Source organism: Saccopteryx leptura, chromosome 1 (assembly GCF_036850995.1).
Source record: "Saccopteryx leptura isolate mSacLep1 chromosome 1, mSacLep1_pri_phased_curated, whole genome shotgun sequence".
NCBI lineage: Eukaryota > Metazoa > Chordata > Mammalia > Chiroptera > Emballonuridae > Saccopteryx > Saccopteryx leptura.
In genome coordinates this window covers 325,803,508-325,827,483 of record NC_089503.1, presented here as the reverse complement: position 1 = coordinate 325,827,483, position 23,976 = coordinate 325,803,508, and the positions used below count along the sequence as shown (strand labels likewise).

At 43.4% G+C, this 23,976-nt stretch overlaps 1 protein-coding gene across 3 annotated transcripts in view; it reads right to left on the bottom strand.

Moving 5' to 3' along the window:
- The window catches only part of FAXC (failed axon connections homolog, metaxin like GST domain containing), a 66,864-nt gene extending 50,160 nt beyond the window's left edge, over positions 1-16,704 (bottom strand). Inside the window, exons 1-4 of one of the 3 annotated variants that reach the window (XM_066358839.1) lie at positions 16,393-16,512; positions 15,799-15,920; positions 10,737-10,872; positions 8-204 (exon numbers count right to left, since the gene is read on the bottom strand). In XM_066358839.1, coding sequence (XP_066214936.1) covers positions 8-204; positions 10,737-10,872; positions 15,799-15,905 — 440 coding nt within the window. In that variant the 5' untranslated portion in view covers positions 15,906-15,920; positions 16,393-16,512. Of the gene's footprint in view, positions 1-7; positions 205-10,736; positions 10,873-15,798; positions 16,527-16,671 lie in introns of those variants that run through there. The other 2 variants (XM_066358840.1, XM_066358838.1) reach the window with 2 other exon arrangements.
- Positions 16,705-23,976: the final 7,272 nt, after the last annotated feature.

Below are 23,976 nucleotides of genomic sequence, written 5' to 3'. Positions count from 1 at the left end.
GACTCACCAGTAAAAGTGCTCCTCCACCATCTTGGTCACTGCCCTGGAGATGGCTCGTTCATGGGGCCCAAGGTTTTTGTTTAAATTCACTCCAAGTTTCTCTTCCAGGAAGTCAATTATGAATTCTGTGCCAGAAACTTTTTCATGATTATATTCAATCCAAGGCATTTTCCCTTGCGCAGAGAGTTTTCCACCAAAATAGTTCTAAGCAGAAGAAAGGTTAAAGAGAGAAAAGCACTGTTTTATTTCTATTTCACAGAAACAAGCATTCCAGCCACATATTTGATAATGATAGTACCACTCTAGTGCATGTACTCTGCACACAAATTCTTAAAGAGAATAAATGCTTACTCTTGAAAAAAAAAATTTACTTCGCATGAAGATATTACTTTACTCCAATAGATTTCATCATGGGCTCTGGCTAACTGTTGACAGACAGAGAGAATCAAAAGAAAAGAATGCATATATCCATGCAAGGACTCATACACAGATGTTCACAGAGGCTTTATTTGCAATTGCCAAAAATGAGGAATAGCAAATGCTCAAGAGGTACATAAATACGCAACTTCTGGTATAATCTTACAATAAAAAGAAATTTTACAATAAAAAGGAAGGAGCCAGACCACCCAAAGAGTACTTACTGTAGGATTCCATTCATGCAAAACTCTAGAAAATGCGACCTGATCCACAGTGACAGAAAGGTGATCAGTGTTTGCTAGGGAAGACAGTGGACAGGAAGTGGCAGGAGAGCAGAATTCCAAAGGGGCAAATAGAAATTCTGTGGATAATGGATACATCACTATCTTGATTATGATGATGTTTTTATGAATATTTACATATGCCGAAACTTATCGGGTTATACACTTCAAATATGTGCAGTTGATGGTATGCCAATTATCTCTCAATAAATCTGTTCTTTTTTTTTTTTTTTTGTATTTTTCTGAAGCTGGAAACAGGGAGGCAGTCAGACAGACTCCCGCATGCGCCCAACCGGGATCCACGTGGCATGCCCACCAGGGGGCGATGCTCTGCCCATCCTGGGCATCGCTCTGTTGTGACCAGAGCCACTCTAGTGCCTGAGGCAGAGGCCAAGGAGCCATTCCCAGCACCCGGGCCAACTTTGCTCCAATGGAGCCTGAGCTGTGGGAGGGGAAGAGAGAGACAGAGAGGAAGGAGAGGGGGAGGGATGTTGAAGCAGATGGGCGCTTCTCCTGTGTGCCCTGGCCGGGAATCGAACCTGGGACTCCCGCACGCCAGGCTGACGCTCTACCACTGAGCCAACCGGCCAGGGCCAAACCTGTTCTTTTAAGAAGACTGCATTAGGTAAATTTTAAATATATCAGACCTCTACATCTTTAAACTATTTCTCTAGAGTTGGGGTCAGCAAACTTTTTCCGTAGAGACAGTAAATTTTAGGCGGGCCCTAGGGTCGCTGTTGCAGCAACTCATACTGCAGTTGTAACTTGAAAGCAGCCATAGTCAACAAAGAAATGAACGAGAGTGGCAGTAAAAAGTGGTTTATGGACACTGAAGTGTGAATGTAATATAATACAAAATATAATTCTTGCTTTTGACTTTTTTCAACTATTTAAAAAGATAACAATCCTCCTTAGCTCACAGGCCTGATCCGGACCGGACCGGACCGCAGAGCGGCAGCCCGCCCAGGGCCACTTCCGCAGCACTGCGCGCTCTCTTTACCTCCCAGAGAAACGAAAGGAAACTGGGTAACCGCCACCTCGAGTCTTGCACAAGAAGACCCCTCCTTGTAACAGTGCTTGACAACAGCAGACTCGGTGAGGCCTCCTTCTGGGAGACCCCTGGTCAAATCTTTTAGACTAGAAACTAAACTTTTTCAAGAAATTTAAAAAATCATTGTTCAGTAAAAGGTTTTGTGAGAAACCATTGGGATGACAAAGATGACTATTGCTCTAATTGTTCTTACCTAAATCACACCATGATTTCTGTGTACCTTTCCCAAAAGCCAAACAGTACAGCTCACAAGGGATAAAAAAAAACACAGAATGTCACAAAAGTTCTAAGTCAAGTCTCTCTGTGTCTGAGAATTATGCTTGCATGCCGTGAGTGGTATGTATGACCATTGAACTGGCCTCCAGTGAGATAACAGGGTCATCGGTAGATATCATGTCCCTTAAAAGCAGTTGCCCATTTGTGCCCACAAGGACTGGGTTTAGACTATGCTTGAGGATTCCGGGCTTCTCAGAACTTTGAGAAAAATATCACCTTTTTGGAAGCTAAAAAGTAGAGCAGGTACTAGTTCAATGTTGCTTACTGCTGTCCTTGATGGAGCATATTAGAAACTCTCCATCTCTTGGTGTCTTGATGCTTTATCTCATTGTTTATTCTAAAGTAATTCATTCTGAACTCAGCCTGGAAAAGGGGTGTTAATGGGGCTGCTATTAGCAATACTGCTTTTGTGCAATTAGACAAACAGAAGCTCCTCTGGTGAACAGTCTCTGCCCAGGTTCACAGCTTGGCAAGCACTCTGCCCTCGCTCCTTTGCCAGGCACTGATGTGCAGTGAACAACCTGCACGACCATACATGGCAGCTCTAGACATTACCCCCAGTGGTGACCAGGAGAAACCACACACCTCTGAAACCTGCCAGAACATCTGACATTCTTGTAATTTGTACACTAAAGACATAAATTTGCCATGCAACATAGCACTAGTTTCAAATTTCTCTTGATACAACCCATACCCTCCTAACACATCCTCTTCTGGGCTTCTGTCATTCACAAATGCAATCTATCCTCCACATGACCATCAGAGAGAATTATCTGCAATGCAAGTAAGTTATAAGACCTCTGCTGCTCAAAATTATCCAGTGGCTTTAATGGCTCTAGTCTAACCTCCTTCACACAGCAGTCTCGGCCCACACCCTCTAGCTGCGACCCACCTGCCCAGCCTCCTTGCTATTAGTCCCTCTGGTCTCCTGAATTCCAAATTCCCTACACCCAACCAAGTCAGGGTCTGTGTCACCTCTCTAACTTGGTACATGCTTTACTTTTTACAGAACTCCCTCTCCCATTCTCTGCGAAGTCCTGTCCATCCCAAAAATTCAGTTCAAATATCAGCTTGTGGGTGAACTCTCTCCACAGTGTAACCATGTCTGCCTTTCTTCCCTGCGTCCGCTGTCCGTGTGCATTCCCTCCTCTTACAGAATCTCTGTGTACGCATCTGCCTTTCCCTCCAGACCCCCTCTCCCAGGGTGCTGGCTACATTTTTATCTAGACCATTTTTTTTAAATTGTAATAATATAAATCAATGATCAACTCTTATGGAAATTAAAGCTCTAGTTTTCATTAAAATTTTATTTTGCTTACCAGGTTTACAGAAACAGGAGACAACATGTTAGAGACACTGTGGTTATCTCTAACTAAAAATTAGATGAATTAAAAATATTTTAAGAAGGAAACATAAAATTGTCAAAAGTCTTTGGCAAGACCAAGGGGAGATGCAGATAATCTTTTTCATGCACTTCCATTTTTCTAAATGTGGTTATATTACTTTTAAAATTTTAAGTATACATTTAAAAAATTATACATATTTATACAGGTATATATTTATATTATACAGGGGAGTGGGCAAATGTAGGTTTACAGTTGTGAGTAACTATACAAGAGTTTATTCTTGTATTATGATTTTATTAATTAGTGTTATTTTCCATACAAACAACGCAACCTACTTTTGACAACCCCTGTATTTATATAATAGTTTCCTTAACTTCCTTAAATATATTAAAGAACTCCTGGTTTATTTTTATTTAAGAAATTGGACCCATTGAAGGTAGTTTCTGAAAGTAATTTTAAAATGTTTTCTTTTTTTGTTTGTTTTTTATTTATTCATTTTAGAGAGAGGAAAGAAAGAGAGAGAGAGAAGTGAGGGGGGAGCAGGAAGCATCAACTCCCATGTGTGCCTTGACCAGGCAAGCCCAGGGTTTGGAACCGGCAACCTCAGCGTTCCAGGTAGACACTTTATCCACTGCGCCACCTCAGGTCAGGCCCTGAAAGTAATTCTGGGTGATGAAGATAAGAGGTAAATTCTTCACGTTTTTTGCAAGCTGATGTTTCTCCCTACAAGTCTGTCCCAGGTGAGATTAAAACATCTATACTTACACTGCATTATTAGCACAGCAGTGAAAGCTGTAGGTTTTGGACATAAAAATCTAGTTCCATCATTTATTGAATGTGTGACCTTGGAGTTCCCTGAGTCTCCCTAATCCTTACTGGGTCTCAGTTTCCTCATCCATATAATGGGGATAATATAATAACAGTTACTAGAATCAAACGAGAAAATGCACAAGAAGTATTTGACAAAGTGCTTTATCAGAAAGATTAATATCACCATCACCATTCTGAAATAGAGGACTTGTGGCCTTAAAAGAAATCCCAAAGTCTTGGGATTCTGATTTGCTACACAGCCTTGCTGCCCCCAAATTCCCTGCACTCCGGCAGCCATCTTGAAAGGTCTCAAACTGGCTAAATGTGAAATAATTTGAGCAACTTTTGTGGGTTAAAACACTGAAAAAAATCCATGCACTCACTATTATATTATATGACAATATATAATATGTATTTAGTTTTATAGAAGAATGTCTTATTTTTTGGAGATGCACACTTAAATAGTGAGGAATGAAGTGTCATGATTTCTGTCACCTACTTTCAAATGGTTCATTAAAAAGTTGTCCATAAGGGTACATATAAAGAGAAATAAAGCAGAGAAAGCAACATCTTAACAACTGGTGAATCTAGGTGAAAAACATGTAGGTACTCATGCTACTATTCTTTTAACTTGTCTGTAGCTTAGAAGATTTTTTAAAATATGGGAGAAAAAAAGGCAAGATCAGCAAATAAGTAAAACATCAAAAGTTAAAATTGAGAGCAAGAGCAGAGAGCTCCAAAGAAGCCAACTGTCTTTTTCTTTTTTCTTTCTCTTATTTAAAAAGAATTAGTATGAAGTACACACTTCTTATACAACCAGTAATGTCATATCATCTGGGTGTCTTCATGAATGTCTAGAGCAGTGGTAGTCAACCTGGTCCCTACCGCCCACTAGTGGGCATTCCAGCTTTCATTGTGGGCGGTAGCAGAGCAACCAAAGTATGATATAAATAAAAAGATAGATTTAACTATAGTAAGTTGTTTTATAAAGATTTATTCTGCCAAACTTAGTGAAAATACGACATAAAGTAGTTGGTAAGTAATTATTATTATATGCTTTAACTTACTGTAACTCTGCTTTACAAATTTTATAAAGTAAAGTTACTTCCCTACTTTATAAATCACCATTACTGTGGAACTGATGGGTGGATAGAATATTTTACTATTAACAGAGATACAAAAGTGGGCAGTAGATATAAAAAGGTTGACTACCCCTGGTTTAGAGAAATGAATGGAAGCATAGTCAACGTCAGTGACGGTCATCTCGAGCTAGTAGATATCAGGTGATTTTCACTATCCACTTACAGTTTTTTCTATTGTTTGAAATCCTTATAAGGGCCATGTGTCAAATACATGTAACAAGAAAAAAACACTATATCTGTTTTCTTTTTTTTTTTAATTAACCATATCTATAGGACCTTCCTGTACACGTTTTGCCACTTCTTACAAATCTGTAATTATTACAAAATAAAGTTTTAAAAAATGACCTGCTGATATTTATATCCTTATATTAAAAAGATAATAACTAAAACCAATACATAAGGCTTTTATTTTTTTAAAAAAAAACTTTGTAAGTGCCTATCGATGGTCATCAAATATTTATTCCAATCTCACTTAGGTTAAAAAATAAAAAAGCTTCGAGTATAAAGTTGTGCTCTTAGGAACATGGCATTTTAAACTTTCTTTAAAAAGCATTTGGCAAAGAAGAGGCAGAGGGTGGAGCACCCTGGCACTATAACAACCACCTCTCTACTGATGGTCTGAGAAATGAACACTTCCCACTTCCCTTCCCAGGCGCCACTCTGTCAGCATACACCAGGCTGACGGCACAGGGGGCCCGAGGCACGCGGGCAGGCACGGAGCATCCCCTCCTAAACCACAGAACCACCTGCCTTTACCTGGGATTTCTGCCCTTCACTGAACACTCCCTCCATTTATTTTCCATAGAGACCTCACAGAAGAAAAAAACACTTCTATACCATTCCTTTTGTAAAAAATATACACTCAACAAGTAATAATAACTTTGGAAGGGGGTAAGCGGTGCCCATCTGGAAGGCCTTGGCAATTGCTCCAGGCTTCACAGTGAGGTGTGTGCCCTGCAGCTTCAGTTATACTAAATAAAAGCAGCTGCTCCAGATGTGGACAAGCTCAGTAGGTGTTAGAGCGTCACCCTGAAGCATAGACGTTGCCGGTTCGATCCCCAGTCAAAGCACATAACGAAACAGATCAATGTTCCTGTCTCTCTTCCTTTCTCTATAAAAAATGTTTTAAAATAAAAGCAGCTGCTCCAAAAGATGAACACCGTTAGCTGATTAGCCTGCTGGTAAAGACCGGGTCCGGGCCGCAGCAGTCAGAGCTTGATGGCCAGAAGGCAAGAGAGGGAAGGGCAGATGAGCCTGGCAGCTGCGGCAGCACTGCGGGCAGGATCACTTCCTGCAGGTGGGGCGCCCTTGATCTCGAGAGCAGCCAGAAACTCAAAGCACAGAATTCAGGGGTTGAACCATAACTGTCCCAAAGCTGTCATGGCTAAAGGAGGCAATCAGTCTAGAGTGATGATCACAGGCAGCTGCTGGATAACATTCCTTCCTCCAATGTGCACCCCTCAGTGACACGCATCTGTAAGTGCTAACTGCTATCACCGAGCTGAAGAGTGACCTTTCAAATCTGATCTGTTGCATTTAGATCATTCAAGGCTTGTCTGTTTTTACTGCTATCTTCTCCTCCATCACTGGCATATAAAGTCCTGAATAATCTTCTCCCTGCCTCTCACTCCAGACTCATCCTTGCATTTCAGTTTCCAGGCATGAAGACCCCATGCCCTCCCAGACCCCCCAAAGTCCAGATTCGGTGCCACTCCTCCATGTTCCCAGAGGTCCTCCATGGTAGCACTTACCAGGCTGATGACATTCACCTGGTCTCAGCAGTGCCTTACGAGGATCACTGCTGACCCCTCTTCTGTAGAGAAACTGGCTCAGAAAGCAAAAGCCATGGGGAGCTGGAGCTGGAGAGGGGAAATCATCATCAGGGCACCCAAAAGGGTGGCTGGGTGAGCTTTCTCCTCCAACCTGCCTGCTGGGCTGTTTCCACTCAAGTAGACCCCCTCCTCTCAATGCTGCTGCTACTCTGTATGAGCTTAAAGGGGAACCCTGACCACTGGGAGCCATTTGGAGGAGTGGTGGCAAACAGGAGGGACCACACTGGTTTGGGGGTGCCGGGGGCACACCTCCTTCCCTTTCCTCAGCTCCCTCCAAGGTGCACCGCCTGTGGCCTGAGCTTTAGCCCTGGCTCAGTATAAATCCCCAGGCAGGGGAGCTGACATTCTGGTGAAAGGAGAGCCCAAACCAAAATAACACCAGAGGAGTTCAACCACTGTAAGAGAGGGCAACGAGCTGGATGCCCACAACGAGGCGGAATCACTGGGCAGACCAAAACAATTCAGTAGCATAATAAATAGCTACTAAGGGATAATGAAGGAGATCTGTAATACAAACCAAGGAGAACTATTAAAAAATACAAAAAATGCATATATATATATATATTGAACACAATAGATGAGCGAAATAGCACAGTGGACACAAGGAGATAACAGAGCAGTAGAAATTCAGAGAGATGAACTCTCCCAGGAGGAAGAAGAAAAGAATGAAGAGATACAGTCAGAGACACAGAAAATAAAAGCAGAGTCTTCAGTGTCCAGAAGAAAGGGAGGACAAATAAAAAGAAAGGAAACACTTGAAGAAAACTGATAATTACCCAAAATTAAAAAGATTAAAGACTTCCAATTAAAAGAATTTATAAAGGACCAAGCAAGATCCCTAAAAACCCACTCTAAGGCAAATTAGAGTGAAATTTAAGAATGCTGAAATCAAGTGCAAATTCTAAAAGCTTCCAAAGAAAAAGAATCAGATTGATATCAAATTTTTCAATAGCAACATGAATGCAAAAAGGCAATGGAGTTCTATTGTTAAACTTTTATATTAAAAAGAAAATATAATTTTATAATTTTTATTGATTAAAGAGAGAGGCAGGAAGAATGAGAGAAAGAGAAAGAAACATCAATTTGGTGTTCCACTTACTTATGCATTCATGGGTTGAGTCTTGTATGTGCCCTGACCAAGAATCGAACCCACAACCTTGGAGTATCAGGAAAATGCTATAAGCAACTGAGCTACATGGCTAGGGCCAGAAAATAAAATTTTTAAATCATTAAAGAAAATAGATTTGAACACACAATTACTAAATGTCAGGGCATAACAAAGATGTTCTTAGATATGCAAAGTCACTGACAGTTTGCCACTTAAAGGCTCCTTCATCAAGGAAGTGCTCCAACAAAAAGATCAACAAATTTTGTAGGGTAGAAGATGTGGGAAATCAGGCTAGTCAAATAACTTAGTAAGACTTGTCTAGAAAAGGACCAAAAAAATAAAAAAGAAGAAGAAAAGACAGTATTTCCAAAAGTCCAGAGGTAAAATAATACACAACAGCCACACAACAGGGTGAGGGCTGGGAAGAAAAAGACCCAAAGTTCTGTGAACCTGATAACACACTTGTATCATTAAAGGACAAATACAGAATGGAATACATTTAAGAAATAAATAGTGATAAATAAACACAAATTAGATTCTTAAGAGTAACCACTACAACAAAAATAGAACTTGTTTTAAATGACAAGAAAGACATTTTAGCTATCCACTGGAAAACAGGAAGGGACAAAAATAAAAACAAAGTAATAGTAACAAGAAAAGTATTAAGATGTTAGGAATAAGTCCTAGTAAGACAATAATTATAAGTAAAAATGTATTAAACTCACCAATTAAGGACTTTCACATTGGTTATAAGTAATATATCGCCTATAAAGGAGGAAAGGAGGGAGGGAGGGAGGGAGGGAGGGAGGGAGGGAGGGAGGGAGGGAGGTAGGAAGTTAGGAAGGAAGTTAGGAAGGAAGGAAGGAAGGAAGTTGGAAGGAAGGAAGGAAGGAAGGAAGGAAGGAAGGAAGGAAGGAAGGAAGGAAATGGAGAAAGATACCCTAAGCAAATAGCCAAAAGAAAGCTAGAGAATCCTTCTCAGTAACAGATAATATAGATTTCAAGGTTAAAAAATCATAAGAGCAGAGAAGAGTACAATATATTAGAAAAGGAAATAAAACAGTAAAAGATGTGATCTTTCATATTATATGAACCTAACAATATAACCTTAAATATATAAATACTTTTACATAAAGCAAGAACTGACAGAATGACAGAAAAAAAGATTTTAAAAAATGCACTGGAATATTTTAACCCATTCCTTTCAGAAACTGAGACCAGGCAGACAAAAAATAAGCAGAGATATAGGTTTAAACAATACATTAAATATGCTTGAGCAAGTAGAGAGAGAGCTCTACACCCAAGCAAAGAATATGTAATTAATTTTGACATTTATAAAAAGTAGGCACAGCCTGACCAGGTGGTGGCGCAGTGGATAGAGCATCGGACTGGGACACAGAGGACCCAGGTTCGAAACCCCGAGGTCACCAGCTTGAGCGTGGGTTCATCTGGTTTGAGCACAGCTCACCAGCTTGGACTCAAGGTCGCTGGCTTGAGCAAGGGGTCACTCACTCTGCTGTAGCCCCCCTCCCCAGTCAAGGCACATATGAGAAAGCAATCGATGAACAACTAAGGAGCCGCAACAAAGAAATGATGCTTCTCATATCTCTCCGTTCCTGTCTGTCTGTTCCTATCTGTCCCTCTCTGTCTTTGTCACAAATAAATAAATAAAAATAAAAAGTAGCCACACACTAGGCTAAAGGTCAGTACATTCCAAGGAATTAATATCACAAAGACTACCTGCTCTGATCATAAAATTAAAAAACAATAACAAAAATCAAAGCTTTAAAATAAAAACTACACTTGGCTAGAACTTAAGTGAAAAGACAAAACATAAGGGAATTATTTTTAAATAGATAGAAATGAATGACAATGAAAACACAGACTATCAAATTTGTGAGACACAGCTCAAACATTACTCAGAGAAAAATGTATACCCTTAAATACATTCCTCCATTCACTCTCAAATGCTTAAATGAGCCAGTGTTTCCCTGCACGTCACCCAAACAAAACATGGAACACTGTGGAAAACTCGCACAAAATCTGCAAATATTTCCCTGGTAGTTGGCTGGGAGCTCTGCCCCCAGGATTCATAAGAGACAAACTATAATGCTATCGATAAGCAAAAACCTAAAGGATAAAACCATGCCAGGCAATGGTACACCCACCTGTATTAACAGCTGCCCCATAAGCTTATCCAATCTATCGACCAAATTATACTCTGTCAGGAAACAATATCATGGCCCTGAGTCCAACAAAAGTTCATACCCTTTTGATCCCACATTGAAGCATATGTAAAAATCAACAGACCTTGGAGTCAAGTGCACTAAGTACCTACTGAGAACTGGGTACAGACAGCTGCTTTCATACTTGCCGCTTCTAGCACCAAGCACCAGCCATCCCCACCATGTGAGATTAGGTACCACTCTCTAACTGACATTGCTGTCATGAGAACATATTTACGCACAAGTACCTGATAGGGTAAGTCAGCCATCCTTAAATAAGTTTCCATTTTCAAACAGAAAGGTGATAAACTGGGAACACCATTGTTAGGTCTTGCAAACTGATGCAAAATAATAGCATCTTTGGAGTCAATCTCTTGTTGTTTCCTGTAAAAACCAAAACAGAAATAAAGAACAATCCACATGTTATACATTCAGTTCCCTTTGTTGTTGAGAGATCCCTGCTGGGCCGTATCTCCTCAGTGAACACACTGATCTGTTTGTCACAGGGCTTAGAATGTGAAGGCTTGGTCAAAACACAAAAGAACCTTACAAACTCTGATACTACTACCATAACCCAAGGGCTCACTCAGAAGGGTAACTGTGTATCAACCTCCTTCTGGTACCTGTAGCTTCAGACAGGAAGAGTACTTTCAGAAACAGGTGCCCCTCTTCCCTTACTGGCTGTGTTTACTTCCAGGGACAAGTGGAATGGATAAAAATTATATTCTGGGTTTATTATGTGTCAGGCATTATTGTAAGGGCCTCACAGATATTACTTTATTTAACCCTCACAATAACCTTACAAGGTAGGTGCTATTATCCATGTTTTATAGATGAGAAAACTGAGGCACAGAGGATTAACTTGCCCAAAGCCACATTACTAGTAAACAGCAAAAACTAGACTGAACCAGGCAGTCAAAGCCTATGTTCTTGACCACGAGACTGCACCACGAAACAGTCTATTCATCCACAGAACCCTGCAATAACTGCAGATTTACTCTGCCATGACTCAAGTCTGCAGGGAATCGGAGACACTGAGCACTCAGGTCCCTCTTCCAAACTACCATCCGTGCCCTTCCTGGGCCCTGCAGCTGCAGTGCCCAGGATCCTGGCTTCGGGGCTTTCTCATCTGCTCTGCCTTCACAGGGTCCCTACTTTCACCACACAGCATGTATCTCAGTGCCTCTTCCTTTCCCCTTTCTTCTGTCTCAGCTACACATTCGTCTTTTCCTTTGCCTACCTTTCTGGGTGGGGAGGATTTCACTTATAGTTATTCAATAGCCACCATGAAGTAAAACAAATACAAGACACCAGGGATCAAATCCAAGTCCTGCTTCCTACTGGTCATGTTATCCTCAACCTCTTCCCCTGTGTCAGAGGGAATGTGAGGAAAGTACCTACTCTGTATTGATTATTATCCTGAGAATTAAATAAGCTAATATTTTGTAAACATTTGGGGAACTATCAAGCATTATGTAAAAGGGATGGACTTCATTCTTATTCAAAGAGATAGTCTTGCTTGGCTTGTGGTGGCATAATGGATAGAGCATCAACCTGGAACACCAAAGCACCGGTTCGAAACCCTGGTCTTGCCCCATCGAGGCTTATATGGCAAGCAGTCAATGAACAAATAAAGTGAAGCAACTATAAGTTGACACTTTTGTTCCTCCCCCGTCCCTCACTCCTCTCTCTGTAAAATCAATAATATGAAATCTTTAAATAAAAAAAATAAGAGGAAAAGGTATGGTCTTAACCCCTCCCTTATGATACAAAATCTCATCACTCCACACTACTCCATTCATACACCACAGGAACCTTCTGCAATTTCCATCTTTCACTCTACCCACTACTAGGAAAAGCTCTTCGTACCATCCTCACACAGATGCTTACTTACTACAGCACCTCCGCTCAATATCACGAACTCTTTTGGAGAGTTTACCACTAAAATGCCCATTCCACCTAAAGAGGTAAGAATGGTTCATTTTGAAAATACTGGTCAAAGAATAAAAATATTTGCTGCTTTCTGGCAATATTTGCTGAATGAAACAAGTTTTCATTTAGATGAACTGTTTGGGAGATGAGATATTAAAATTAGGAAGCCATTTAGACTATGTTCCTAGAAAGTGCAAATGGTAGATCTGACAATTAACTAATTTTGTCTGGTCAAATAGTACAAGGCCTGGAGTGGTATTTTCATGTAAATTAGCCAGGCAAAAATTTAAGAACTAAAAGGTTAGAAGAGAAATATAAAATCCCCTGTGCCACCAGCCAGAACAATCTAATTCTAATGGTTAACTTGGGCCATGTCAAAATAAGAATGGATGCTAATTATGTGACAAGCATATGTGCCAATGACTTTGTATACATACAAAACTTACTCTCCAATCCAGTCACATGACTTTGATTAAAAGCAGAGTGAATTTGAACCCAATCTGGCCCCAGAGCCCTCCTTCCACGCATTAGGAGCCTCTCTCTAACTTAGGATCAGAGAAGCAAGTGACCTGTTTTCTGGACAGCTATTTATAAAGTGCCCTTATAATGAGGGTTGTATAAGAGGGAACCTGTAGAGCAGCAGGACTAGCCCCTACTCCCACAGTGAAAGCTATCACAGGTGACCATGCCCCCGTGTACAGCTGATGAGCTGTTTGTGGAGCTCAGATGACCCGTGGGCTGCTCTGATTCCCTCAGTTTTCTAGGACGGTCCGAGCCCATGTGCCTTAAGTGCAAATAAGCCACCAGTAACAAAGTCATTATTTCGTCACTCAACTTACAAGCAATACATTTCCAAATGCCAAACTGAATTTACGATAGTTGCTAGGCTACCTCCACTCAGGGAGGGGGAAAAAAGCACAGGATTGGGACTACATTTGTTTAAAAATATTGTGATGGGAAAACATGGGTAAAATTCAAAACACCTACTTTGGTTGTACTCATTAACGAAATTCTGTAAATAATTCTTACCTGTCGACTTCACTTCCCTCTCTGGAGACAGAGCTATACATTAAGGTTAAGTCTATGCAGCAGTCAATCCAAATGGGATGGTGAAGAATATACAATTGCCAGTGAATTCAGACAGTGAGTGAGCCATTTCAAGGAGTATTGTCCATTTTGCATATTTCGCATTGTTTTGTGTTTTTCCCTAAACTACACAGACAACTGATGATTTCACCTTAAATAGAGGTCTCTATCATGTAACTTCTGAATCACAGTCCCCAAACTCAGCTTTTCCCCCCTATCCCTCTGTGCCCCTAGAGGCTGTCAATAACTCAGGTTCTTACCACAGGACCCTGAGGAATGCCCCAATTCTCTACATTTCTCTTCCTCTTCCCCCCATCAAATACCTACGAGGCACTGGTAAAAAAAAAAAAAAAAAAAAAAAAAAAAGGTAGTTCAGGCTCAGCCAACACATATTCCCAGATTTGAATCTGGATCCTACTGCTCTACCAGTGATTTTGGGCAGTTGCTTATCCATCCTGGGCCACAATTTCTTTAGCTATAAAATGGGGATCAATCATCCAATGCTAGTTGTGAGGAATAAACACAATCACGTGAGTAAAGCACTGCTATGCAGAGCCCCTTTTAAGGGCTCAAAAGTGGGCAGCCACTTTTATTATTTGCATTATAACAGGATTTTCCGACTTAATGTAAGCATTAGTCAAGAAACAATATGTGAATAAACCAAGAATTAAAACACTTCAACTAAATAAGTATCCTAAGGTGGGAAGGACGTATCTGTGTCCAAAGGCCTCTTCTTTGTCCAGCAACCACACCAGGGCGTGGCCTGCTCCCAGGGTGAGCTCTGAGCTCCACGCTATTTCTGCAAGGTCATTTAAGCAAGGTTTAGACTCAGTCCTGTGAAGCCGTGCCTTCACTCCCTCCACAAAGTGGATAACTGGTAAGAAGCCACATGGTTTGGGATCCTGAAAAGGCTTTGGGCTGGAATATAATTGAGAAACAAGGGGGTTATCGTTTAAATTACTGCACAAATGTTTTCATTTTTCATATAGCTTGAAACCTAACTTGAAACACAGTTCTAGAAGTAGCAAAAAATAAATAAATTTAGAGAGATAATTTACTTAAAATTTTTTTATTTGGTTTAACTAGATTCAAGGCACTGTGCTAAGTGATAACATTCAAGGTATAAGATGAAAATAAAACTTCTCAATTATAACTAAATAATATGAAAGCCAATATATTTCCCCAGACCTAAATGATTTCCCACCCTCTCAGAGACTGGAAATATTCACAGTAACTAAGTTAGCCTGTCACAGCATCCTCCTAGAAATCCTGCAGGGCTATGAAAGGTCACCTGTCACTCTCTTTGTTTACAACATTTGTGTAGGATCACCCTACTGGAAAAAGGCAGTGTGGACACAATTCTCACTATTTAAAAAATACTAGCCAAGAGGGACATTCTAAGCTATTGAAAACTGCTCACTTCTGGGTCATTTCCTAGTGACAGAGGGTTCAAATGCACAGAAATTTTAACGGTAAATTACTGTAGCAATTAGCCAAAGGACCATCTCAGTAGCCTATGGTATTATCCTATTCAAACAAAGATCTCCTGTTTGACTGGATGTACCAACAGCAGGAGCCTCCATTTTCCAAGTCAATCCTGTAAACATTCTGCGGCAAGCAGCCCATGCAACTGTTCATGGTACAGGGTGATTCCACACCCCTGGGCTATCCTGTCCTCCAGATCTCCTACAGCTTTAAATACCAGATTAGCAGAGAACCCCGGCAAGGCTGCATCAAAACTGCCACCACTACACCTGGCCATGCATCCTTAACAGGGACCCAGAGGTCTTTGGACCTTTTGCAATTTCAGCCTTTTGATGATGTTAACCTTTGGGGAGAGAGAGGGGAGAACTAACCTTTAAATAAAAGATAAAGTTTAGTGGTTAATGTTTCAGCATTATCACCTATAAGCAAATATGGCATTTCATACACATGTAACTTAGTATTTCTACAGGGCCTAATTCTACTGTTACAAAAACATTGCACTGAAGATCTTCCTAAGGGCGTTTCATATTTGACTGTTTTGCTTCGTAACAACCCAGAGACTTTTCGCTTTCAGCACTGAAAGATTAGGGAAAAAATGTTTTTCCTTCCCAATACCAGTTTAATTATCCTGCCAACTCTAAACTGCCCCTCACGGCCAGGTGACGAGGGACTGCCTCTGGGGAAAGGTAAGGTCAGGACTCTGGGTATTTCCACGGAGTGACAGAGGGGCTGGCACGGATACCCCCCTCGAGCCAGCCCTGCCCTGGCCAGGTGCCCCTCCTGCATGGGTCCCACTCTCCGGCTCACCTAATGACCAGGAGTTCGTGGAACAGATACGCAGCTGCGGCCAGCAAAGCTCCCCCGGTCAAGTAAAGTGTTTTCTTCCACCAGGGATCGGAGCCCAGCCCTGCCATGATCCCACCGTAATCCTGCAAAGGGAAAGCGATGATGTCCCCATAAAAGGAGAAGGGCTCCTCGGACCCGGCCCACCAGCCGAAGAAGGTGACGCTCTGGTTCCAGCTCAGATCCACCACGCACGGCCTGGACGAGGCAAAGCCAACCCCCCAGTGCATGCTGCGCGGCTGGCTGCGGGCTCTCCTCCCCGGGCCCGCGCCGCCCGCATGGGAAGAGGCCGGCGCGGCCGGGCGAGGGCTCAGCTGCGCGCTGCGGGCGCGGGCGGCGCGGGCGGCGGCGGCAGAAGAGCACGAGGAGTTGAAAGGGCTCCGGCCGCGGGCGGCGGGCTCGGCCGGCGGGACCCCAGAGCCCAGGGCGGCAGGGGCGGCCGCCAGGTCACCCCGCAGCGGCCTCTCCGCGCCTCTCTTTGTGTCGGCGCCTGGAGAAGGCCGCGTGATGTCATTGCTCCCCGGGGCAGGGAAACAGAGGCGGGATAAAGTCACCTACCCCGCGCCCTGCCCCCGCCCCGCATCTCTGCGGTCCGGCGGCCTCCGCCCGGGCCGGAGCTGCGGGGCTGGGACGCGCCGGCGGGCCCCGCGCCTCCAGGCGGCAGGCCTGCGAAGGCTCCGCGCGCTAGGGCAGGGCTGCGGTGGTGGCTGCAAAGGAGGCTCGCCGGGAGGAAGCGGCAGTCCCGGCCGGATCTCTGTCCCCCAGCCCGCGGCCCGCCCTCCGCCTACGCTCTAGCCCCTCCCGCAAGCCCGGGAGTGGGGAGCGCGCAGGACTCACCTGAGACCGCGCCGGGCTGCGGGCGGGGAACGCCACCCGGTGGGCTGGAAACTGGGACCCGGATCGAGGTTGGGGATTAGATTGTTCTGGCCATCAGCAAAGCGTTGTCTATTTGCATAATTTATTTAAAGAAAAAAACACTCTCATTACGTTATACAGTTACTTAGGTCTTAGCCATGTGCTTATGGGAAGATGTATGGGGTAACAAACAACAAAAATGCACTCTAAAGAGATTTTCCTTCTGACAGACCCAGCTCACGTCTTTCCTCTTTGAAGTCATTGACAGGGAACTCCCTGATGTGGGACGTTTTGTTTTTCCTTTCCTTTTCAGTGCAGAAAATCTGCCAAACTTTGTGTGTACTCCATTCTTTCCCTTTAACTTAAATTTATTTATTTATTTATATTTTTTTTGCATTTTTTTTTTTTTTTTTTTTTGCATTTTTCCTAAGCTGGAAACAGGGAGGCAGTCAGACAGACTCCCGCATGTACCCGACTGGGATCCACCTGGCATGCCCACCAGGGGGCGATGCTCTGCCCCTCTGGGGCGTCGCTTTGTTGCATCCAGAGCCATTCTAGCGTCTGAGGCAGAGGCCACCGAGCCATCCTCAGCGCCTGGGCCATCTTTGCTCCAATGGAGCCTCAGCTGCGGGAGGGGAAGAGAGAGACAGAGAGGAAGGAGAGGGGGTGGGGTGGAGAAGCAGATGGGCGCTTCTCCTGTGTGCCCTGGCTGGAATCGAACCTGGAACTCCTGCACACCAGGCCGACACTCTACCACTGAGCCAACCGGCCAGGGCTTTAACTTCATTTTTTTAAGGCTTGCAAGTACAAAGAGTAGGAACGTGCTTCATAGAAGTTTATGGTGTTCACACAATTTTTAGCAAGAGTCTGGATAATTTAAAATTGTTTGAATTGGAAAAAAAATTAAGAAGGCGATGTATCACTCTTAAAGTGAAAGGCTGGGCATGGGAATTCAGGCTTTTGCATGAAGGCGCAGAGATTGTGGTGAAGGGGGCTCCCCTTCCTTTTTTCGTCCCTTACCACACCTGCCCTTAAAATAGGCAGTGCACTTGGTCATATTGTTAAAATATGGGCTTATTGCAGGCCCAACGAGATAAAGAGAAGGGCTCACGAGGCTGGTACCCAAGCACCAGCAAATGAGGGTCCCAGACACTACCATATATGTATATGTGACCCAGTGGTTGGTTCAGCCAGTTCACATTGGTTTGGGAGAACTGATGGGGTCCAGGAACTGGTTGTTAAAATGGCACTTGTAATCAGGGTTCTCTCTAGGTGCCTGGGCCAATGTTGAAATCACAAATTTACATTCTTTACTCTTTTTAATGTTCATCTGCACAACAGTGTAGTCTAAGTGCCTGTAGTAATGTTCATTCAATCCAGAGGTGGAAAAAAATGGCAACTGAGGACACCAATTAAAAAGCAACATGGAAATATCTTTTTTTTTTCTTTTTTTTTTTTTTTTCTTTCTGAAGCTGGAAACGGGGAGAGACGGTCAGACAGACTCCCGCATGTGCCCGACCGGGATCCACCCAGCACGCCCACCAGGGGCGATGCTCTGCTCTGCCCACCAGGGGGCGATGCTCTGCCCCTTCGGGGGGGGGGGGGTCGCTCTGCCCCGACCAGAGCCACTCTAGCGCTTGGGGCAGAGGCCAAGGAGCCATCCCCAGCGCCCGGGCCATCTTTGCTCCAATGGAGCCTCGCTGCAGGAGGGGAAGAGAGAGACAGAGAGGAAGGAGGGGAGGGCGGGGGTGGAGAAGCAAATGGGCGCTTCTCCTATGTGTCCTGGCCGGGAATCGAACCCGGGTCCCCCGCACGCCAGGCCGACGCTCTACCGCTGAGCTAACTGGCCAGGGCGGAAATATCTTAAATAACAGTTTTATTGTTTTCTGTTAGGTATTATTTAGTATTTTTTCATTAATATTTTAAACTCATAATCTAGTTTTGTGTACCTCTTTCATTGTTCTTATTTAAGTATTAAATGCATGAGATAATAAACTACCTTTCAGGGCCTGACCTGCTGTGGCACAGTGGGTAAAAGTGTCAACCTGGAATGCTGAGGTTGCTGGTTCAAAACCCCAGGTTTGCCTGGGGCACATATGGGAGTTGATGCTTCCTGCTCCTCCCTCTGTTCTATCTCTTTCCTCTCTCTGCCTCTTTCTCTCTCTGTGTCTCCTCTCTCTAAAAACAAAAAAAACAAAAAAACAATAACAAAAAAAAATAAACTACCTTTCGGTATATCTTTTTTTATACTTAAAACAGACACTAGGGCAGAGAACCGATTGTTAAATTATTTGGATCCCACCACTGATGTGAACTCTCAGGAAGAAGCAGTGTGTGTTTGGAAACAAACCTTCCATGAGCAGGTGTCAAGGAGTGGAACTCAAGGACCTGCTGGAGCGACAGCGATGGTCACCAGACTGTCTTCCAGGGAGAGGGACCAGAAGGCGGCAGGGCCCTGTCCCTAGGAGGCAGAGTAAGCAAGTTTGGGATGAGAGCAGAAATGCTCTGTGCTGAGAGGGGACAAAGAGTGCTGGAGGCAGTGATTCTCCAGTCTTCTATATCCTTCTTCCACAGCACTCAGGCTTTGCTCTCGTTAAATGTTGAATCAATATTTAAAGAATATCAGTTTGATATTTGGTGCCTAATTATTTGCCTAAGTGTCTAGGTCCAGCCCTGAATATGGGCATAAGTCACCTTGAGTGATGATGGAAAACAAAGGGGAGAATTCATAGTGTTAGACACTATGCCCATAAAACAAGTTAGCAACCAGATGAAGGTTGATATTTGGATGCCAGAGAGCCACTGACTGCATTTCACTCTCACAACTACTCTGGTAGGCAGACCTGCCCACCCCTACCCCTCACCCCCCCCCTCATGGAGGCCAATGGCCCACTGCTGTTTCCTGGGAGTATCAGATAATCTTTGAGCATTAGCTGGCCTTTGGTTCAAGTATGGGTTACATTTTCAGATACTTTAAAGTGAATGCTTGTAAGACTCAGGTGTAGGTAAAATAAACTTCTATAAGAGAAGCTAAAATCTAATCTTAAACAATCGATGCAAATTAATGTTTAGCGTTTAGATCCATGACATAGAATAGAGAAAATTATTAGAACTTGGGCTTGTATAAAGGTGAAAGAAGGCAGAATAGTCTCTAAGGAGACCTAAGAATTGAGCAAATTGTCAGAACAAAAGTTCGGGGAACAAGGAAAGCACCTACAGCTGTGATACAAAGCAATGATGCAAGCCTTGGCTAACTCTCTGTGCAAGATCAGCTGAGCCCTACATGGAAAAGCTGCTCCCAACAGGGGTAAAATGCAGCTACACAGACATGGAAAACTGCATCTCAAGGAAATGGACTCAGCCCCAGAGTAGTGATGGTAGTATAATTAACATTCAGAGGGGGACTCAACAGAACTAGGCCAACAGAGAAGCTAAGGAGACCAACTCTTCAAAGAATGGCTCCTTAGTATCCCATATAGAGCCAGATCATGGGTGCAACCCCCTGGATTCCTGCATAGAGGCTGTGAAGGACCCCTCCCTGCAGGGTGAAGGGTAGGGGGCTGAACATGTCTGCCATCCAACTCTCTTTCTGGGGGTCCAACAGCTAGTGAGATGGAATAAAGACCTTGGGGTCCTGACCAATTGGCTCAGTGGTAGAGTGTCAGCCTGGTGTGTGAATGTCCCAGGTTTGATTCCCAATCAGGGCACACAGGAGAAGCACCCATTTGCAAATTTACCCCATACCCTCTTACTTCTCTCTTTCTCTCTGTCTCTCTCTCTCTCTCCTCCTGCAACCATGGCTCAAATGGAACAAGTTGGACCAGGGCACTGAGGATGGTTCCATGGCCTCCACCTCAGGTGCTAAGAAGAGCTCAATTGCTGAGCAACCGAGCAATGCCCCAGGTGGTCAGAGCATCACTCTCTCCTGGCCTTGCCAGGTGGATCCTGGTCAGGGCGCATGTAGGAGTCTGTCTCTTCCTCCCCTCCTCTCACTGAATAAAAAATAAATAAAATAAAATAAAATAAAGACCTTGGGAGCCAGAGTGGGCATCTTTTCTCCCCACCTCTCCCACCACCACCACCAATTCTGATGCCCTTGGCTTCATAACATTAGCTCTAAGCTAGAGGCATCTTATTATTTTTATTTTTGAAGGACTTTGCTTTACTAACTTTAACTGAAGTGTTATAAGACAAGAAAGGAGAAAAGAGTAATATTTATTTAACACCTACCGGCCTAGTGATTTTTTTTCAATAACTTTTCAAAACGACCTGTATTAAGTAAGTATTGCCATCTTTATTTTACAAATGAGGAAACTGAGGCTCAGAGAGGCAAACTAACAAGTTTAATTCCCAGAGCTACATAATGATAGACCCAGAATTCACACCCCCTGTGTTTCATGCCACGGACCCTTCAGGCTTTTCACTGCCTTCGTTCTCACATCAAATACCAGTGCTGGAGCGCTGTCCATGGTATTTCTTCTTTAGGCCAGTCAGTTCTGAATTGTGTCTAAATCAAACAGCTACAAAATATCAAATGCTTACCAAGTATACTGTCACCTTTTGAGAAAGGTAGATCCAGATAGTTCCTTATACAAATATTTCAACGCCTATCATAGCATCACAATGTGACAAGAAACCACTAAATCGGTGTTTCCTGAACTTTACAGAGTCTGTGTATCTACTCAGTCTTTGCCATGATGATCAAATAATGGACAATTAGATCAGTGCCTCTCAAATGTTACTGTACACTTGAAACACTGGGGATCTTTTTAATATACAAATTCTGACTCAGAGTCCTAGCAGGTTGGCTCAGCGGTAGAGTGTTGGCCCAGCATGTGGAAGTCCTGGGTTCGATTCCCGGCCAGGGCACACAGGAGAAGCGTCCATCTGCTTCTCCCCCCTTCCCCCTCTCCTTTCTTTCTGTCTCTCTCTCTCTTCCCCTCCCACAGCCAAGGCTCCATGGGAGCAAAGTTGGCCTGGGAACGGAGAATTGCTCCATGGCCTCCGCCTCAGGCACCAGAATGGCTCCGCTTGCAGTGGAGCAATGCCCCATAAGGGCCGAGCATCACCCACTGGTGGTCATGCCGGGTGGATCCCGGTTGGGTGTGTGCGGGAGTCTGTCTGCTGCCCTCCCCCACTTCTCACTTCAGAAAAATACAAAAAAAAAGTTCTGACTCAGAGGTGAGGGCTGAGGTTCTGCATTTCTAACAAGCTTTCAGGTGAGACCACTTTGATTAACAAACTAGACCACTGACTTCTGAGGAGGATCAGAGACTCCATATGTTGGATGATTCTTAATCAATGCAATCAGGTCAGTGTTCTTGAAGAGTTTAGATACCAGACAGACAGTGAAAAGGGTTGGCTCAGCAGTAGAATCAGACATAGAAAGAAAGTGAAGCAAGACTCAGAAATGCAATTACAACAGATAGTAATGCATATTTCTTCGCCCAAGTGATAGAAGCTGAGGGAGAAAGCCACTGGGCAGCAGAGATGGTGTGGGGAGGGGAAAAGGAGAGGAGAAAGAGAAGATGCTGATATCATGGCACCTTTGTCAGGTGCCAACACAAAAAACAGAAATAAATAAATATAATGCTTTATAAATTTCACTGATCTTGGAAAAATGTTTTCACAAGAATGTGCCTTATTCCCCCATGTATAAGACACTCCCATGTATAAGACCTTCATTTGGGGGCCCAAAATTTGAAAAAGGTCTTATATAAAGTTATTGAACTCAACTTTTATTCATCTACAACGAGTGCAAAAACAAGAGCGAAAAAGCGGGAAATGCAAGTTAAAAAACTACAACCACTGTATAAGACACACCCATTTTTTAGACCCCAAATTTTTTGAAAAAAGGTGCATCTTATACATGGGAAATATGGTACTTCATGTTTCAAAATCTAGCTTAAGAGATGTTATGACCTTGCTGCTGCTGTAGTGAGTGGATGTGATGTTGGCACTACTCCTGGTTTTATATAATGAAGCATAAGATGCCATTTTATTAAAATGTCTCAATATTATTTCAAAAATAAACAATGTACTTGATAATGTTACCCTGCATTTTACTGTAAAATTTCTACTTTCTTGGCTTGACTTGTGGAGAAGAAATCTAATATTTTCCTACCCAGGTGTCCTGAATCCTAATCAACATTATAGGTGAAAGCCAGTGTATGACCATAAGGTGACTTTGCCTGTTTACTTTCTGATTCACTGGACCTGGGCATTTTATATATCATTATATAACTCTGTACACATTCCCTACAAGACCGACTTAATGCTAAGAAACGGTATGCAAATACTAACCAGGCTCAGATGAGTGAGGAGCAGTTGAGAAGGTGGGTCACGAGGAGGGTTTGAGCCAGCTGGAGCTTCAGCATATTAGCTTGTTCAGGCTTCCATAGCCAAGTACCATGGGCTGGGTGACTTAAACAACTGAAACGTCCTCACAATTCTTGAGGTTAGAAACCTAAGATCAAGGTGTCGGCAGGGTTGATTTCTTCTGAGGCCTCTCTCCTTGACTTGTGGATCTGTCCTCACATGGTATTTCCTCTGTGTGTCTGTGTCCTAATCTCCTCTTCTTATAAGGACACTATTGTACTGGTCTAGGGCCCTGGTCTGCAAACTGTGGCTCGCGAGCCACATGCGGCTCTTTGGCCCCTTGAGTGTGGCTCTTCACAAAATACCACGTGCAGGCACTACTTCAATAAGGAATGTACCTTCCTATATAGTTTAAGTTTAAAACACTTGGCTCTCAAAAGAAATTTCAATCGTTGTACTGTTGATATTTGGCTCTGTTGACTAATGAGTTTGCCGACCCCTGGTCGGGCCATCCTAATGACCTCATTTTACCGTAAGTACCTTGTGAAGGCCTATCTCCAAGTAAAGTAACATTTTAAGGTACTGGGGGTTAGGACTTCAAAATATGCATTCTGGGAGGACACAATTCAGCCCAAAATAGACAGCCTATACAATGCCTACGTGTAAATGTCCAGTGCAGCTGAGAGTGTGTGAGTGTCAGTAAGAGATTTGGGCCTGGGATTGAGAAGGCTGGGGGTCATTAAAAGCAAGGGAGTTGACATGAGACTGGGAGGATGAATGCTGTGTGAAGGGCCAAGGACAGAACCCCAGTGACAGCACATTTAGAGGGTGGCCAAAGGGAGGGAGGCCCATCCAGGGAACCAAGAGAGGAAGGGCCAGGAGGGAGGCTAGGCAGCTGTTGGGGAGGCAGAAACCAAAGCAAGGAGGGTTTGGGGGGCTTCGAGAAACTGTGAGGTGGTATCAATAGTG